The sequence below is a fragment of the Martes martes genome (assembly GCF_963455335.1).
Source record: "Martes martes genome assembly, chromosome: 15".
Lineage (NCBI taxonomy): Eukaryota > Metazoa > Chordata > Mammalia > Carnivora > Mustelidae > Martes > Martes martes.
The window spans coordinates 9,751,736-9,771,864 of NC_137903.1; the positions used below are offsets into that span (position 1 = coordinate 9,751,736).

General features: G+C 41.6%; 1 protein-coding gene across 1 annotated transcript; it reads left to right on the forward strand.

Annotated features, from left to right (window-relative positions):
• Nucleotides 1–1,907: 1,907 nt before the first annotated feature.
• Nucleotides 1,908–16,462, forward strand: LOC308355618 (flavin-containing monooxygenase 5-like; the record flags this gene model as incomplete). The annotated part of the gene is made up of 8 exons (XM_080823961.1): nt 1,908–2,042; nt 5,422–5,610; nt 6,224–6,386; nt 10,039–10,181; nt 10,979–11,178; nt 12,865–13,214; nt 14,797–14,869; nt 16,111–16,462. The coding sequence occupies 8 exons, from the start codon at nt 1,908–1,910 to the stop codon at nt 16,460–16,462; spliced, it is 1,605 nt and encodes a 534-aa protein (XP_080680087.1).
• Nucleotides 16,463–20,129: the final 3,667 nt, after the last annotated feature.

Genomic DNA, 20,129 nt, shown 5'->3' on the forward strand with positions numbered 1-20,129 from the left:
GGGTATTTGCTGCTGTCATTGGGTAAACTCATTGCCTGTAGCCTCTGGATACATTTTCAAGCAGTAGCAACACATCAGTGGTACGGGGTTATGTTAATAAGCCTTAATTTAAAAGAATTTACCAAGGAACTCCAGACTAAAAAAGTAGTCTCATATTTTAATAGCTGCCTTAATCCACTATAACATAAACTTGCTAAAAGGCAATACAGAATTCCATTCAGTTTCTCCTTCAGAAAAAAATCAGAGTAAAGAGCAAAGGTACAGAGAGAAAATTGCCAGATGATAGTGAAGGAGGCCTCTCTTGAAAAAATTCTATTTCTTGGGGCACTTGGGTGGCTCAGTGGGTTAAAGCCTCTGCCTTCGGCTCAGATCCTGGGATCTCAGGGTCCTGGGATCAAGCCCCACATGGGGGGGGGGTCTCTGCTCAGTGGGGAACCTGCTTCCCCCTTTCTCTTTGCCTGCCTCTCTGCCTACTTGTGATCTCTCTCTGTCAAGTAAATAATAAAATAAAATTTTTAGAAAAAAAAAGAGAAAACTCTATTTCCTTTGTTTTTTGGTAGAGGTTTTATTTATTTGTTTATTTGACAGAGAGAGAGCATGAGTCAGGGGAGGGGCAGAGAGCCCAATGTGGGACTTGATCCTGGAACCCTGGGATCATGGCCTGAGCCGAAGGTAGACTCTTAACCCACAGAGTCACCCAGGTGCCCCAAGAAAACTCTATTTCCTAAGAAAAGAAAAGAAAGGGATGGAAGGACTCTGTTTCTTCATGGTTCAGCTGAATAGAAGACGATGAAACAATCTCGTAGAGCAGATAGGGTAAGGAGGATAGTGTCTTCAGAGGCCCTCGGTGGTAAGTGGCATCTCAGTACCTGTTGGTATCGTCTGTGTATTTCCTTTGCTCCCTCCTTTGAGCAAGTGCGCTGCCTGCTCTGACCTCTGAGACTGATTCTGACTCTGACACTGATGGCGAATGCTTCCTCTCCAACCTCATTATGCCCTCCCCTTTTGGCACCCACTCACAAAGCTCCCCTTGCTTTTCTTTAAAAGTGCCCAGCATGTTTCTGCCTCAGACTCTTCGGCTTGGAATTCTCTTTCAGAAATAGACTTGTTCTCTCACTTCCTGCTTCAGTGTCATCAGGGAGCCCTCCCTTGACCGTGCTATAGAAAACAATACCCTGCTTCCTTTTTCTCCATCCTCCTCCTCTTACTACCTATTTACTTCTTTTTTATCCACCTGTTTTCAGGGAATGGGGTCAGATCTGTTCACTGCTGTATTTGCTCAACAAAACTAGTATCTGTCACACAGCAGGTACAGTAAATGTTTCCTGAATGAGTGAATGGCCAGAAGATGCATCTTTGGTATGAAGGCAGTTGGTGTGCTTTTCTAAAGACCATTTACACGGGTAGCTTGTGCTCGGCCCCAAGAAGAGGGTGATGAGTGAGATCTCCTTGATGAAATGTTCTTTGGAATTCTCTTCTCCCTCCCCACTGCCACTTCCAATCCAATCCCAGGGAAAAGTAGGAATTCTCTGGCCTAAATCAAAAGTAAAATCTGCGGAAATACCCAACATTGAGTGTTTCGGCAAGCAGATAGTACTAGCAGAAGGAATTAAAAGTCAGCTTGGGTAAAATCTGTGTATGGAAAGGTGTGTGTGTGTAACTTTAGCAGTCAAATATACATATATTTTTAAAGCAATCTACTTAGTACTTGGAAAAGAAAGTCTGGTGTGAGGTAGGGTCTTCCGTCACTGAGAGAGACTTTGAATTGTATAACAACATTGAGTAGGACATTTCTTAAAGGCATTAGCTAGCAATTTTAGGGGGGAAATGATCTTGCATGATAGAAAAAAATTATATGACAATAAAAATCTGATTTTCTACTAATAAATTCCCTGATACAAGACACAATGCCAAGAAAAAGAATTGCGGTGATCGGTGCTGGGGTCAGTGGATTGGGCGCCATTAAGACCTGTCTGGAGGAGGGACTGGAGCCCACCTGTTTTGAGGGAAGTGACGACATTGGAGGACTGTGGAGATACGAGGTAAGTTTGAATACACTGTGCTTCCATATGTGTGATGACATCTTTTCCATATCCGGGAAATAGGAATGCAAATATTCAGCAGTAACTTATCCTCAACTACTAGCCTAATAAATATTATTTTTAGTAGTGCCTGTACCTATACTTTGAATCGCAATCCTTACTTCCCCCAAGGATGATACTCCAGCAGTCCTTCCTCCTTCCAGAGTCTGGCTTCCTGAAGGAGAAGCATGTGCTTACTCTGCATTGTCTCACCCCTGGGTCATGTCTCCACCATCGTTACCTGATGGGCATACCAGTGTTTCCAGAAAGCTGCTCTCACTGTTGTAACCAATCCACGGTGTCAAATCAGATGAGCTTCCTGTGCTAAATTTTCTTGCTTTCTGGGGGATCTAAAAATGTCAAAAACCAGGCAACTGAGTGACTCAGTCGTTAAGCGTCTGCCTGAGGCTCAGGTCATGATCCCGGAGTCCTGGGATCAAGCCCCGCATCGGGCTCCCTGCTCGGCGGGAAGCTTGCTTCTCCTCCCACTCCCCCTCCTTGTGTTCCCTCTCTTGCGGTGTCTCTCTCTGTCAAATAAATAAATAAAATCTTTAAAAAATAAAAAATAAAATAAAATAAAAATGTCAAAAACAAATGCCTTTTTAAACAAATTGTCCCTGGTTTCTGTGATTTCACTCTCTTTTCTTCTCTGCTTTTCCTACTCAATATTTTTCCACTTGGCCTCTAAATGTGACTGATTGTGGTTCTATTCTCAATCCTTAGGTCTCTTACTTTTTGCAAGTCCCTTAGGATTCTTCCTTATCACCCTTGGCTTCTGGTATCACATATATGCTCATACTTGATTATTTATCTTTGGCCTAATAACATATATGTATTAGTAAGGACAGCTAACACTAACTGTCCCACAGACAAACTCTGAAATCTCAACAGCTTAACTCAATAAGGGTTTCTGTCCTGCCTTAAAGTCAGGTGTGACTAAGGTCCTTCTCCAACAGTGTTATGCTCCAGACCACATGGCCCCCAATGTTGCCATGGCCGGATGGGGGTGGGGGGGGAGGAAGGTAGCAATATACCAGCTCTAACTGCCTAGATCCAGCTGCCTGCTTTTGCTAATCTCTGGGTACCACACCAACACCTGGTCGTCTTTTCAGGTCTTTTATTTTTTTATACGAACGGTTCCCTGCATTACATTCCCAGTTTCAACTACTGAGAATAGTTTCCATGTTTCTGGTTGGACCTTGACCAATGCAGACATGTCTCTAGGAAAGCCTCGCCAACCTCCAAGCCTGATGTCCCAAGCACCCTGTGCATTTATGTGCATTATTGGGTGTGAGGTAGGATTTCCCAGGTGAAGAAGTAGGTTCAGAGAATTGATCTGATGTCAGGTTCCCCACCCAAGCCAGGCAATGATATATCTCAAGGACCACATCAAAATGTTACAAAATACCACATCGCGTCATCTGATTTCACTAGTGATGTCCATTTTTTAAGCTTTCGCTTAGAAAAAATGTAGCTCATATTTGCAGAAACTATCCTTATCAGGATGGATGTTTTTATATATGAGTGCTTCAATAAATACAATGATCTTTATTAAGTAACGCTCTTCATTTTTAAAAAGAAAACACATACTTTGATCTGTTCTTAAACTTGATATACTTTAGCAGGAATTAGATTCCATATTTCCTGGCTTCAGGTTTAGAATATTCAGAATACCTGCATTACTGGTTCTTTATGTCACCAATAATACGCAAAAGATACAGAAAAAAATTAACCTCTTCCCCAACTGTGTTTTCTGTGTACATATATTAAGATGATTATATTTTGGATTCTAATAAATTCTTCTAAGAGAAAACAACATATTTTAAGGGATGGTATTTTTTTTTCCTTAGCTTTAAATTACTTAGGTATCTAGTCTGGGTTTTTGTTTGTTCGGTTGGTTTTTATTTTTGTTTTTTAAGATTTTATTTATTTATTTGACAGAGAGAGACAGACAGAGAGGGAACACAAGCAGGGGAAATGGGAGAGGGAGAAGCAGGCCCCCTGCTCTAATGAGCCACCCGGGCACCTCTCTAGCCTTAGTTTTAAGAAAACTCAGAAATTGGGGCACGTGGTTTAAGCCTCTGCCTTCTGCTCAGGTCATGATCTCAGGGTCCTGGGATCGAGCCCCACATTGGGCTCTCTGCTCAGCGGGGAGCCTGCTTCCCCCTCTCTCTCTGCCTGCAGCTCTGCCTACTTGTGATCTCTCTCACTGTCAAATAAATAAAAAATAGATAAAATCTTTAAAAAAAAAAAGAAAACTCAGAAATGGCTGCTAATACACATAACAGATAGAGTGTGTTGTATGGATTCCTGTTATAACCTGCACAATGAGGACAATAATGTCCTTCACAGGATTGAATTAGGTAATAGATATGATTATATATTATATAATTCTATACTATTACATAGCATATTTTATGTATTATTATATATTATACCATTATATACTATTAAATATAGCAATATAATTATAAAATGTAATATAGTTATATTACATATAATTATAAACCATGACATTATAAAGTGCTAAAATACTATCTCCTAAGTAGATAATACAGAGAGACTGAAACCATACAGAGAGACTGAAACCAGAAGGATATATATCAAAACATTTAAAGTGATCATCAAGGGACACCTGGGGGGCTCAGTCGGTTAAGCATCTGCCTTCAGCTCAGGTCACGATCTCAGGGTCCTGGGATCCAGCCCCATGTCAGGCTCCCTGCTTGGCAGGGAGTCTGCTTCTCCCTCTGCCTCTCTACCCGGCTCATCCTCACTCTCTCAAATAAATAAATAAAATCTTTTTAATTAATAAATAAATAATAAAGTGATCAAGAACGAGATTCATCTCTGTGATTCCCTACAAAATTATAATAAACATGTGCTGCTTTTGTAATTAGAAAAAAATCACCAGTAAAAACGGGAAATGAAAAAAGAAAGCCTCATGTACTGAGGCTCTCTACCCATCACTACAAACAGGGGACATCTCGGATGCCCTCTGGCCAGGACTCAGACTCCATGGAGCTCTGTCGGCAGAGAGAAAGCCCCGTCCTCCTCTGTTTATTTTCACTCTCTGGTATTCTAAACACGTTTTTCTTCTCATGCCCTTTTTGTGTTCTTTCCATCTTTTCATATTTTTCTTTTTGTTGCCCCACAAAATTCTTTGTTCTTTTAAACCATTTATGACAAAGTATCTTATCTCTTAGTGAAGGTACTGGAAAAGCAACTTTACTTTCTTTGAAGGAATTCATCCCAGGAGCCTCATAATTTGACAAAGGAATGAATTTTTTAACTGTTACTCTTGTATCCTAAAAGACAGGGAACGTCCTTTTTTTCTCGGTAGGAGAAGGCTAAGAGCGGCAGGCCAAGCATCTACGAATCTGCCACCAGCAACACTTCGAAGGAGATGACAACCTACAGTGATTACCCATTCCCTGATCACTTCCCCAACTACTTGCACAACTCCAGAATCATGGAGTACCTCAGGATGTACGTGCAACACTTTCACCTCCTGAAGCACATCCGGTTTCTGGTAAGTGGGGCAGGGAGTCTCGTGGGAGAGTCAAGAGCCAGACCAGAGTGAGGGGCGGTAAGGCACACCCAGTCAGTCTGGGAGCTTAGCTCTACGAGACCGGCACAGTCAGCAGGACCTTCCCTCCTCACCTCCTTCAGGAGAAAGTCTGATGGGTTGGTTGAAACTCGAGACTATGCACCTGGTGTTGACTCACCACCAACTACATTTAGGGTCACAGCTGGGGACACACTGGCCTCCATCTCTACTTAAAAAAGAAAGCCGTGGGGCGCCTGGGTGGCTCAGTGGGTTAAAGCCTCTGCCTTCGGCTCAGGTCATGATCCCGGGGCCCTGGGATCGAGCCCCGCATCGGGCTCTCTGCTCCGCAGGGAGCCTTCTTCCCCGCTCTCTCTCTGCCTGCCTCTCTGCCTACTTGTGATCTCTGTCTGTCAAATAAATAAAATATTAAAAAAAAAAAAGCCTTGGTAGGGAAGCCAGCTTCAAAGAAACTCTTTCAGGAGTTTCTCCCCAAAGGAGAGTAGTTATAAACAATATTACTCAATGAGGCCAAAAGCTCTGGGATGGGAGGCAACCGGGAAGAGAGGCCACAAGTCCAAGTCTGTCTCATCCCCAGTCGAAGGTGTGCAGTGTGAGGAAACACTCCGACTTCTCTTGCACGGGACAGTGGGACGTCATAGTCGAGGCTGCAGGGAAGCAGGAATCCTATGTCTTTGATGGGATTATGGTGTGCACTGGCCTTTACACCGACCCCTTCTTGCCACTCCAGAACTTTCCAGGTATGTCATGTCATACTGAATCCTCAGGCACTGGTGATGTGGAGTTGTTTTTTTGTTTGTTTAACTTTTTATTTCTTTTCAGCGTAACAGTATTCATTGTTTTTGCACCACACCCAGTGCTCCATGCAATACGTGCCCTCCCTAATACCCACCACCTGGTTCCCCCCACCTCCCACCCCCCGCCCCTTCAAAACCCTCAGGTTGTTTTTCAGAGTCCATAGTCTCTCATGGTTCACCTCCCCTTCCAATTTCCCTCAACTCCCTTCTCCTCTCCATCTCCCCTTGTCCTCCATGTTATTTGTTATGCTCCACAAATAAGTGAAACCATATGATAATTGACTCTCTCTGCTTGACTTATTTCACTCAGCATAATCTCTCAACAGTCCCATCCATGTTGCTACAAAAGTTGGGTATTCATCCTTTCTGATGAAGGCTTAATGCTCCATAGTGTATATGGACCACATCTTCCTTATCCATTCGTCCGTTGAAGAGCATCTTGGTTCTTTCCACAGTTTGGTGACCATGGCCATTGCTGCTATAAACATTGGGGTACAGATGGCCCTTCTTTTCACTACATCTGTATCTTTGGGGTAAATACCCAGTAGTGATGTGGAGTTTTATCATAGCTGCTTATTGTTATTTTTGAAGAAAGTTTATAACTCTGAAAGTCACCTTATTTTCAAAATCAATATTATTTTTTCTGATTGTAAAGCAATGCATGCTCTTTCTAGGTCCATTCGAATAATACATAATGTTATAAAATTGAAAATTAAAATTACCAATACCCTATCACCATGAGTCCTGGGCTATTTTAAGAGAAAAGTGCTACATCATTCCACAACTGGAAAGCAAAATGTGGGAATTGCTTTGTGTTGGTAACAGTTTGGAGTAAACACAGAGCATCTGGCTGGCTCAGTTGGAAGAGCATGGGACTCTTGATCTTGGGGTCATGAGTTTGAGCCCCACACTGGGTATAGAGGTGACTTAAATAAATAAATGAGAACTTAAAAAAATAGTTTCAAGTAAATAGTAGGATCGAAGCAACAGAAAATATATTAAAATTTAGCTTTATTTCTGGATGTATATATATATGCATAACATAATGACTATAAATAGCCACGGACACGTCTTAGAAGCTACTGCCATGTTATTCTTTACTATCTGGAAGCTTAAGCACCTTGCATATAAGGAATGGTGTGGGAATAATTCACCTGCCCAGCACCTCCCTGTTCATCTCTAGGTACAGGACATACACTCGGTCTTCTCAGAAAGGACTGAACTTGAGACTCCTTTGGAGCTCTTGGGAAATTCTAGGCTCCCCCCACTTCAATCATTATGAGTGTCTGGTTCCCAGTGTTTGAGAAGAGAGAGAGGTTAGAATTGGTCAAGAGAAATCTATTAGTTGTTTAGTTAGTTAGAAATTTAAGTATTCCTGTATTCATTCATTCAACCTTCAGTTAAGAAATACCCATCCAACACCAATCATCCAGAGGCTCAGTAGAGAACAAAACGGGCAAAACCTCTGTGCCTGCGGAGTACACGTGCAGGAGACGGACACAGACCAAAAAATGGGATAAACGTGTGGCAGGCAATGACTGTGGAAAAGGTGGGGGGCTTTTAGGGATGGGGGTCGTGATGCAAGATCAGATAAAGTGGCCAGGGAAGGTTTCCATGAGAAAGGGACATTTGAGCAAATGCCCAAAGGAACTGAGGGAGTGAGGCAGATAGGGGGAGAAAGCACACCACACAGAAGGAAGAGCAGTAAAAGAGCCTCCATGTGGGGGTGAGCCTCACAGGTCCGTGTCGTGGGAGCGGAAGGGGTGGGAAGGAGATGATGTCAGAGAGTGAACAGTGAGCCATGGTTTTCACTCTGGCTTTGACTCTGAGTGAGGTAAGAGGTGTAGGAGCTTTCACAGGGAGGAGAGGCGTGCTCTAATCTGCTCAACAGCAGTGTCCGGAAGAGTCAGGGAACGAGGTGGTAAAGGTAGAAGTGGGGAAACCTGGGGGAGGCTCTTGCACAAATGCCGATGAGAAAGGATAGTAGGTTGGAAACGGGGGGGGGGGAGGGAGGGAGGGTTGCAGTGGGGGGTGCAGTGGAGATATAATGAAGTGCTCAGATCCTGAGTAGATGTGAACATAGAGATGATAGAATTTGCAGACGGACCAGATATGAGATGTAACAGAGAGGTGTCGAGGATAACTCTCAAGGTTGTTGGTCGGAGCAACTGAGTTGCCATTTCTGGAGACAGGCAAGACTCCAGGAAAAGCAGATTCTGCCTGTATGAGGGAGGAAGACTGAGGAGGTAACAAGGTAACAAGGTTGAAGAGATATTCATTAAAAATGGGAGAGGGTGGGCTGCAATTAAAGATACTGAAAGAAGAGCATTAAACCTATTTCTCCAGTACTATACAGGAACATTTTAAGGGATCCTTATACCATTTCTATGAGCTAAGTGAAACCATTTCCATTTCATACATTGCAAATGTCACTACTAGAAAAAAAGCTGAGATCTGTGCCTATATTTGTTTGACTTAACCCCCGCCCCCGCCCCACATTTTGACCACAGGGCGAAGGGTTCATTTTGGAATAGAAGAGAAATAATTCCTCCTGCGGAAAGGAGACAGAGGAACGATGGATGAACACTCAGTAACTTTTAGGTGTTGAGACACTCCCTTAAGATCTTTGTTGTTTTGTAAAAATGAGGAAAAAAGGTTGACTTCAAGAAATGAAAGGAATTGCAGTGGGACCAAGGGGAGGGGGAAATACTGAAATAACCACACTGAGAAATCTGATGGATTATTGAACTTGCAAAGATGGAGTTTGGGAACAATTAGATCCATGCCAGGAGCATGCCAGGATCGAAGAACTGCTTCCAAAAGAAACCTGGAGTTTGGGATCAGATTCTGTAGGGAGAAAGGAACAGGGCAAGGACTGACCCTCAGTCAGGAGGGACTAGAGCTGTTCAGCACCACAAGAGGAACAAATGAAGCCCATGTGTGCAGACCCCAGTGTTATTTAACAGATGAAGTGCTGCAAAATCAACCGGCTTTTATGACTTTGACATACAAGGTTTCTGTTTAAGTCAGAGCATATTTTTAGGCAAAAATACGAAGTTCCTACATTCTCTTAGTTTCAGATCCTGGTGGGTGATGGTGGAGCATTTGTCCCCCGTTGGAGAGCAGAGTGAATAGTGCTGGTGGGAAGAAAGTACTTGGCCCAGGAAGAGATGAAAACATCCAGACAAGGATGATGCTTGAGTTGGGAAAGCAAGACAGGAAAGTGGGTCCAAAGCAGCAGTTGTACATGACAAGGATGAAGGATGAGGAAGATGTACTAGTTAAATGGGAGACAAACTCTTCTTTGAAGGTTTTGCAGAGTTAAGTAAAAAGGTAAAAAGGTAAGTTAGTAAAGAACATAAGTAAAGTAAAAAGAAGGCAGGCATTAGATGTCTGAGTGTAAGCATGGAACTTGAGCTGTAGAACAAAACTGTATGAGGATTTATTCTGTCTGATGATGGGCAGACACAGTCCACAGCCCAGCATTTGCAGAACAGCAAAGGAGAAGTAGGATGGACTTTGAGCTCAATAATAATCTTTAAAAAAATAATGTGAAATAATGACCAAGGCTTGAGCAATACTTTCTTGCCCACAGGAATCAAGAGGTTCAAAGGTCAATATATTCACAGTTGGGAATACAAGAGTCCAGAGAGATTTCGGGGGAAGAAAATCATTGTGGTCGGCATTGGGAATTCGGGAGCTGATCTGGCGGTTGAGCTCAGTCACGTAGCTTCACAGGTTTGGTTCCTACAGTTCTCTTTCCCGAGATGCACCCTGCCCAGCGCCCTCTGAGATACTAACATTGCATGAAATCTGTCAGGTGTACCCATACACTGCTTCAGCCTGATTGTTAATTACCTCCTCACACTTGTTTTCTTGGTGCACATCTTGGCAATACCTTTAAGAAATGAGAATGGAATAAAAATTAAAATTTCAAACTTTAGTGACCATCATATGGTTTATTTTTACCAGAACGTGGTAAAAATTTTACCAGGCTTCACCAGCTCTGCCACTGGTTACAAATATGAACACTACCCGAAAACCACTCTAAATCCCTTTATTTTTCACTGACATGACACATGATACATCTCCCAACTCTGACTCCTTCCATACTTAGATTTCAAGGGATACCTATTAGCTAAGTATTCTAAATTCTGTAATATCATAATTAGCAGGTGGATGGTGTGTGGGAATTTATTGATCGCTAGCCTTCTTGCATCATTGTGTATGTCCAGAATTTGCAATGTAAGAGATGGCAGGCTTTAAACACTGCTTTGGAGAAAGCACAGGAAAGATAGTGAGTGAGATCCAGAGGATGGCATGGGGAGCTCTCTGGGACTATGGCAACCAAGTCAGATGTGTCCATTTGTATGAGTGTGTTTGCCTGTATCTGTTGGTCTATCTGCCTTTGAGAACAAGTCAATATAGTTGTTATCCATTTCTCAAGAGCCAAATGAGAGACATCAGAAAAACTGGGAAAGGAAAGTCTTACATTGTGAGGCATCTGTTTTTCATTCATTTGCATTCTCTCCTAGGTGTTTCTCAGCACAAGGCGGGGTGCATGGATTTGGAACCGGGTCTGGGATTATGGAATGCCTGTGGACACTATTCTCTTCACTCGTTTTAAGACTGTCCTCAACAAATGTTGCCCTACATTCTTAATCAACAGATGGGCAGAGAATAAATTAAATGCTCGATTTAACCATGATGTTTATGGTTTGCTTCCTCAACACAGGTATGTCTATGATTTTTTTTAAGTTTTTTTTTTAATTTATTTGAGAGAGAGAGATAGCAAGCATGTGAAGGACAGAGTATGAGCAGTGGGGAGGGGCAGAGTGAGAGGAGAAACAGACTCCCAGCTGAGAAGGAAGCCCAGTGCAGGGCTCCATCCCAGGACCCTGGGATCATGACCTGAGCCAAAGGCAGACACCCAACCGACTGAGCCACCAGGGTGCCCTTGTTCTAGGATTTTAAAAGAAGTAATTTTGCCTCTGCCTTTTAACTCTGGTATAGTTAAATATTTTCTTTTTTTTTTATTTTGGCAAAATGTAATCCGTATTTATCTATATATCTATCTATCTGTTGCGAAGTATAAATGTGTAAGCACATAAAATTGACTATGCATACAGCCTACATAAACTTAATAAATATTTCTGAGTTCCTACTATGATCAAGTAGGTATCTGGATACTGGGAGTAGAAGGACAAGGCCAGGTAGTGTCCTAGTTCTTGCTGGGCCACCTTTCTAGTAGGGGAGAAACCAACTGGTGAAAACATAATGCAATTATATGGAGTGATATGTGGTATGAAGAAACAGCAAGCAGAGTTGGGGAGAGGAATCTTTTTTTTAGATGGGGTGTCTCTGGAATGCTTATATGATGAGAGAGCCTTTGAATGGGGACCTAAAGGAAGTGAGGAGGTGAGTCCTGAGAGAACATCTAAGATGAGAATCACATTCTAGGCAGAAGAAGCACCAACTTCAAAGGCCAGAATGAACATGATTTATTCAAGGAAGAGCAAGGAACCCAGCGAGACCACTGGGAGAGGGGAAGTGGCAGGAAATAAGTTCAGAGACAAAGGCAGGGGCCAGGTCACAGGGGGATTTTTATTTTTTACTTTGTTTAAGGTTTATTTATTTATTTGAGAGGCAGAGCATGAGCCAGGGAGGAGCAGAGGGAGAGAGAGAATTCCAAGCACGCTCCCCACCGAGCGCACAGCCCAAGGTGGGGCTGGATCTCGTGACCATGACCTGAGACCATGACATTAGCCGAAATCCAGAGTCAGAACTCAATCAACTGAGCCACCCAGGTGCCCCCAGAGGGATTTTTAGGGCTATAGCATGGGCATAGCTTTGGATTTCATTTTTAGTGACATAGAAACTCATCAGGATGTGATCCCACATTTTAAAAGGATCACTCCTGCTCCTGAGTGGAGGAGAAATGGTAGGGAGTCAGGGTGGAAGTGGAGAGACTACTAATTGTATTAAATAATGTCATCAAAATTTGTAAAAATGGTATGTAGGTTCTCAAAATTAATGGAAATCGGAATACGATCTGATTTTGCTGTTCTAGTGTGAACACTTCCACCAACTGCTTTTAAAAAATCTCTCCCCCAGAAAATTGTTTAAAGAAGTGAGATATTAATATGATCACCGGTATAAACTTACATACCACATTCCAAAATCTTCTCCTTGCTTATAGTAAGCGTTAAATAAATGTTATCGGCATTCTAATAAATACAGAATGTTTGTTCAGGAAAAATTCCGAGAAAGTATGGAGTCAAGGAAATATTTTACGAAACAAAAATGTCCGCCTTTTTTTTTTCCTTAGCTCAACTAAAAAAATATTTAAAGTATTTCCTGAACTCAATGCCTTTCCAAAAAGACATATCAATTTTCCTGGATTTCAATTTTTATTCTTCAGATTTCTGAGCCATCAAGCTACTTTCAGTGATGATCTACCCAATCACATAATATCTGGAAGAGTTCTGATAAAACCAAACGTTAGAGAGTTCACGGAGACGTCTGCCATCTTTGAAGATAGCACAGAAGAGGATCTCGATGTTGTTATTTTTGCCACGGGATATACTTTCTCTTTCCCCTTTTTGGAAAATAATTCAACAGTACTGGACAGCCAGCGCTCCATGTTTAAATTTGTCTTCCCTCCTCAACTGGAGAAACCAACCCTGGCTTTCATTGGCATTCTCCAGCCAGTGGGAGCCACCATTCCCACATCAGAGCTCCAGAGCCGATGGGCCGTCCGTGTATTCAAGGGTATGTGCTGACCTTATGCATGTTTAGAAAAGATGGCCATCCAGATAGTGTGATTTCAGAGGCATTGCAAAGCTCTTCTGCTGCAAAACATAGCTTGAGGTTAACCTGTACAGTATCTGAAATTGTGCCACTTGAGTTTTGTTACTTTGGGATTTGACCGCTATTTAACTTTTAGGATTCCTGTATGAAAATGAAGATTTAGGGCGCCTTGGTGGCTCAGTGGGTTAAGCCTCTGCCTTCGGCTCAGGTCATGGTCTCAGGGTCCTGGAATTGAGTCCCGCATCGGGCTCTCTGCTGAGCAGGGAGCCTGCTTCCCCCTCTCTCTCTGCCTGCCTCTCTGCCTACTTGTGATCTCTCTCTCTGTCAAATAAATAAATAAAATCTTTTTAAAAAAATGAAGATTTAAAAACCACGACTTTACATATCAACCAGTGACCACTTGTTGGCAAAGAATTCTTTAGAGCACTTCAGGACAGTATATAGTATAGGAAGTGAGGGCAGTAGAAGAAAGATCTCAACCTAGAGTATAGACAGGAAATAAAGACCTTTGATAAACCCAGGCTTAAAACTCAGCCACTCCATGTACTGGCTGCATGATCTTGTCATGTTCCCTGACCTCCACAGTTTCCTCATTTATAAAAATGGGAATATTTACATATACTTTGCAGGGTGGTAAAAGTTAATAATTAAGCACCCTGACTTTTATGGACATTCAATAAATATTGAATGAAAGATTAGCCACTGCTGTTATAACTATTATTATTATTTATTATATCATTAATTCTAAGGTTGAGAATGAATTGATGAAGACAGATTCAAACCCTACCTTTATGGGGGCTCCTGGCTAGTTCTGTCACTGGAGCATGCAACTTTTGATCTCAGAGTAGTGAGTTCAAGCCCCATGTTGGGTGTAGAGATTGCTTAAAAATGAAATCTTTAAAAAAAAAAAGAAAGGAAAAACAAGAAACCTAACTTTATGAAATGATGTCAATCACATTGTGATAATTCTGCTTATTTGTTTGTTTCTCCTTTAAAAATTCCCCCATGTTTTCTGGAACATTCTGTATTTCTCGAAACATAGGATGTCACTCATCAAAGAAGTGAAGGAGAATTATAGGAAGGTGACTTCCATGAGTTAAGATGGAAAATTAAGATGAAATCTCTGTCCAATGACCACAATCAGGAGACAGTGAGTCACTATTAGTAGATATAATATTTATTTGTAAAGGAATTCATAACATAAATCAACAAGTGTAACTCACTATTTAAAGGACACCCAGCGTGAATACTCCGGTAAAGGGACTACACACACACATTACTTTGTGTCTTGTCAGTTGGGTGCAGCTCCCTTCAGTCCATCCTTCATTGTGAGCTTTGAGGTCTCCACTAGTCAAGGTGCAAACTCATTAAAGGACATGCTTTTGCACTGAATGCTGGATTAAACAATGAATGGAGGGCATTCCAGAGTAACTCCTGGACCCATCTCCCCTAGTCTTGTACTAACTCATTCGTGGATGTTTTCTGCCAAACGGATTCTCAGGGTATTCATTTCTTGTGGAACTTCATCTTCTTTCTTTCCTAGGATTGAACAAATTACCTTCGGTGAGGGTCATGATGGATGACATAAGAAAGAAGAGGAAAAAAATTGAAAAAGAGTAAGAAACTTGTTTCTTGGTGAAAGTCAGTTGAAAGCGTTTAAGTGGAATGGTTTGCCTGTCAAGTATGCTCTGTATTTTTCTCATCATAGAATCTGAGTGTATTTGCCTAGATGAGATCTCAAGTATCAATTTCATTTCTTCTTAATCGAACATAACATAAATGTATGGAGTATGTGTGGGAAGAATGGATACAGAATAATCCAATGTGGAAACTTCGGAATTGTGTTTAAAATTCTTGTAATGCCATATAAGCATACAATTATAAGTTTATGTCATAGCATAGCCTTAGAGGTGCAAAAGTGTATGAAATGCAAACATGAAATGAAGGGTTGTTCACTCTTCTAAGGAGTTGGAAAGATAAATCAATGTGAGAAATGAGTTGGCAAATCATTACAGAATCCAATTAAAATTCTGACATGAAATCAGAGGCTTGTAGGTTGTACCAAATCTTCTTAATTGAAAATTACTCTCAACCATTGGGGTTGGAAATGAATTTCTATGCAACAAATACCTGTTGAGAATCTACCACGTGGACGTCACAGCTTGTTCTCTACGATCAAAGGGTTCATCCTAAGTATAGTCTGTTATCCAGGAGCTGATTTAAGAAGGTCGGCCAAGAACTGCATTTCACTAATACTGAAAATGAAATTAGTGTCACACCTACCTGAATAACTGGCCTGTATAATTCATATTTCCCACCAGTTTACTAAAATGAGACTATATCCTGAGTGAGAATCAGATGCATGGCCAAAGTACAGAAGATTTCAGAAAAGAGTATTATTAATATGACAAAAATCTTCTGAACCCCACCTATGACTATCCAAGACCCTGGCAAGGATTTGAGAGTGAAAAATACACTGTGCGAATATTGTGTTAAGAACCCTTGAGATGGGGCGCCTGGGTGGCTCAGTGGGTTAAAGCCTCTGCCTTTGGCTCAGGTCGTGATCTCAGGGTCCTGGGATCGAGCCCCGCATCGCATCGGGCTTTCTGCTCAGCGGGGAGCTTGCTTCCCTTCCTCTCTCTCTGCCTAATTGTAACCTCTGTCTGTCAAATAAATAAATAAAATCTTAAAAAAAAAAAAAAAGAACCCCTGAGAAATTTCGAAAGCTATTCATTCTTTCTCCTGTGGATTATCCCCTCATACAAGGTCCGCTGATCTTTAGAAGAAATTGTGCTTGGAGGGATGGGGGTTGTCATCTGACTTGCGGTTGTTTATTTTTTTCCCCTTCTGATTTCAGATTCCTGAATAACCCTCGCGACACACTCAGAGTGCAGTACGTGGATTACATGGATGAGATGGCTTCTGAAGTAGGAGTGAAACCCAACCTGCTCTCACTCTTCCTGCGGGATCCAAAGTTGGCTATGGAAATTTTCTTTGGACCGTGCACACCTTACCAGTACCGCCTGCGGGGGCCAGGAAAGTGGGCTGGGGCCCGGAGAGCCATCCTGACCCAGAGAGAGCGGATCATCAAGCCCCTGAGGACTCGCACCCTCATCCGTGACCAACCTCCGTTCTCTGTGCCATTTTGGCTTAAAAGTGCCTGTGCCGCTCTTCTCTTTGTTCTCGTTTTAGTCGTTATTAAAGGATAATCCCATGATCGTTAGGACATTAGAGGCTAACAGTAACACACACTAATTAAGAGATGGGCATGTGCCAGTGTTTATTCCTCAGTTCAGACGGGACCAGTACAATAAATGATCTGATAACTCCACAATTTCTCATGTAGAAGTATTTTGGCCAAACTGGAGATTTCTTCAACAGAGACTTCCAATGAAGTGGCTTGTATGAAACTTTGGAAGTGTATAGTTAATTTCCGTAACGTGACAGATGTTCTCCTTTACACCAAGTTCTCCTCGGCCTGCCCTTTCTAGTAAACACACGGTTTGTCAGCTGTTGGCAATTGGCAAATTCTTACTTTTGCATGGAAAGCATAGGCTAGGAAAAAATAACTCTTCAAACGATCTTGAATAGCTAACAACGAACAAATGTCTTCATGAGAAACCTTCTCCACTAGGGTCACATTCTATAGAATTATGGATATTGAGGTAACAGGTTACTTGTACCCAGGTTATGTCAGGTATTACTGAAGGTATTTTAGGGGATGGAATATGCTATGGAGGAAAAAAGAAGGAATAATAGAAGTCAGGAGATGTTCATAATTTTTTTCTATTAAAACAATTGAAACATTGAACAAATTCTACAGTAAACATGCAAATTCTAGAAAAACATTCAGGAGAATGTGAAGAAGAGACGGAAAGAAAAAGTAGTAAATATACATAGATGTGGTGAAATGATTACCATAATCAAGGTAATTAACATATCCATCATCTCACATAGGTTTGTTTAGTTTTTAGGTGAGAACACCTACCCTCTTACCCTTTTAGCAAATTTTGATAATATTATATTCAATATGATATTTAATAATTTAGTCATATAGTATTATTAAGTATAGTCACCATACTGTACATTAGGTCTCCAGAACTTACTCATAACTGGATGTTTGTTCCTTTGACCAACATTTCCTCATTTCCCCCCAACCATCGGCCCCTGGTGACCACTCTTCTATTCTCTGTTTCGAAGAGTTCAACTTTTCATAATTCCACATACAAGTGAGATCATGCAGCATTTGTCTTTCTGTGTCTGGTTTATTTCATTGAGCATAACACCCTCCAGTTTCCCCCATTATGTCACAAATGGCAGGATCTCCTTCTTTCATCATGCTGAATAATACTCCATTATATATATGCATACACATACACACCATATTTTCTTTTTTTTAAAAAAGATTTTATTTATTTATTTATTTGACAGACAGAAATCACAAGTAGGCAGAGAGGCAGGCAGAGAAATGGGGGGAGGCAGGCTCCCCACATCATATTTTCTTTATCCCTTCATCCATCGATGGGCACTTGGGTTGCTTCCCTATCTTAGCTTTGCAAGTAACACCACAATGAATTTGGGAGTGCAGATATCTCTTCAAAAGCCTGTTTTCATTTCCTTTGGATATTTACCTACAAGCGGGATTGCCGGATCATGTATATAGGAGCTCTATTTTTAATTTTTTGAGGAATCTTCATACTGTTTCCCATAGTGGCCATACCGATTTACTTTCCCACCAAGAGTGTAAAGGGGCTTCCTTTTTCAAGTCTCTTGACTCCTCTCTCTCATTTCCCATATCTAGTCAAACAGCAAAACATATCACCTTCAAAGTCAATCCAGAATCTCACCACTTCTCATCCCCTCCACCGCTGCCACCTTAATCCCTACTGCCATCTTTTCTTTGTATCATTATAATAGTCTCCCTATCATACTCCTCCTTTTCACCCCTACTCTCTGTGGTTTATTCTCATTAGAGCAGCCAAATGATACTTTTAAAACATAAACCAGATTATGACTTACTATGTCCAAAATTGCCAGTGGCTTCCCTAACACTCAGAGTAATGGCTAAATTGGAACAATCCTACCAGTCCTTTCATAACCGACTTCCACTCTACTTGTCTGACCTCCCCTCAACCCACCCCTGCTCTCTTCTGCGTCCATTCCTTGAACCTGCCAAGCCTACTCTCACTGCAGGGTCATTCACTTCCTGTTCCTTTTCCTGGAACACTCCTCCCCCTGCAAACCCACAAAGCTCTCTCCTTCACCTCCTTCAGGTCTTGGCTCAAATGTTATCTTTTCAAATGAGATCTCTTTTGTTTTTTTTTTCATGTACATTATGTCCCATTTGGTAAAATTCTGAGCTTTACATTATATTGGTTATCTTTTTGGTTTGTGGGTTTACAAGGGTTTTTTTTTTCTTTCTTTAAAAGATTCATTTATTTGTTTGAGAGGGAGACAGCAATTGGAGAGAGGGGCAAAGGGAGAGAGAGAGAACCCCAAGCAAACTCCCCACTAAGGGCAGAGCCCAACATGGGGATTGATCCCAGGACCCTGAGATCATGACCTGAGCCAAACTCAAGGATCGGCCACTTAACCGACTGAGTCACCCCAGCACCCCTGGTTCTTTTTTTTTTTTTTTTCAAGTGAGATCTTTCTTGACTACATGCAATAGCAATTCCCATCCTCCTCCTCCTGCTTTATTTATCGCTTTATTCTCAAAGAGCTCAAAATCTAATAGGGCAAACTAGCCACCTGAACAGACAAATAACACCTGACCATGGACACATCTGTCTATAGCTAATATAGGAACAAGTGCTGTTGGAATACAGAAGACAGAGTAAAGAACTCAGAGAAAGGGAAGCAAGGAAGGAATCATGGACAAGGAAAATGGACTTGGATCTCTAAAGATGCAAAAGAGTTTATTTCTGGAAAAAAAGAAGGACATCAATTATGCAATGTATGAGTGAGCATAACAGCCTAGAATGCTAGAATATTCAGGAAATGAACCTAGCGTGGGGTATGTGAGAGTGGGTGACAGAAAAGCCTGAAGGGGTGTTTTGGAGATAGAAATGAAAGGACTTCTGCCCTCCACACCTATCCCCACTCCCTTGGCTCATCTGGACCAGAACCAGAATTTCCCATATCCCTACCCTCCACCTCCCTGCATCCAGCTTCCATTCCTCATCATACTATCTCGTAAAGGGCCACCAGAGTCAAATTTCTAAAAGGCAGATCTAGTCCCATCATTCCCCTGCTTAAAACTGATTTCACTCATTATCGTCTATGGAGCCAAGCTCAACTCCTTAGCTTGCATATAAAGTTTCTTTTTATAGGTTGTACGTCAAGTGAAATTTTTCATTTTTTTTTCTGTTTTGTTTCTTTTGTTTTTCTGCCTCCCCAAACTTTCCATTTTTATTAAAATTTTTTTCACTTTATTAATCCAGAAATGCCATGCTGGAATTCAAATTTACGTCTGATACATATTTCAGTTGTGCCCACATCAGACCCCTGACCACACTTCTGAGATTCATCATACAAACATAAACACGTAAGAGTAATTTCAGGGGCACCTGGGTAGCTCAGTTGGTTAGGAGTCTATCTCTTGGTTTTGGCTCGTGTCATGATCTCAGTCGTGATCTCAGAGTCCTGAGAGCCAGCCCTGCGGCTCACGGTGGAGTCTGCTTGAGAATGTCTGTCTTCCTCCCCCTCCACCTCTCCCCAACCCACTGGTGCACATGCGCTCACTCTCTCACTCTCAAATAAATAAATCTTTAAAACACACACACACACACACACACACGCACACACACAGAGCAATTTCAAGCATAGAAAAAGGTTTTTTTTTTCTTTTATTTGTTTTCATTTTTTGGTAGTTCT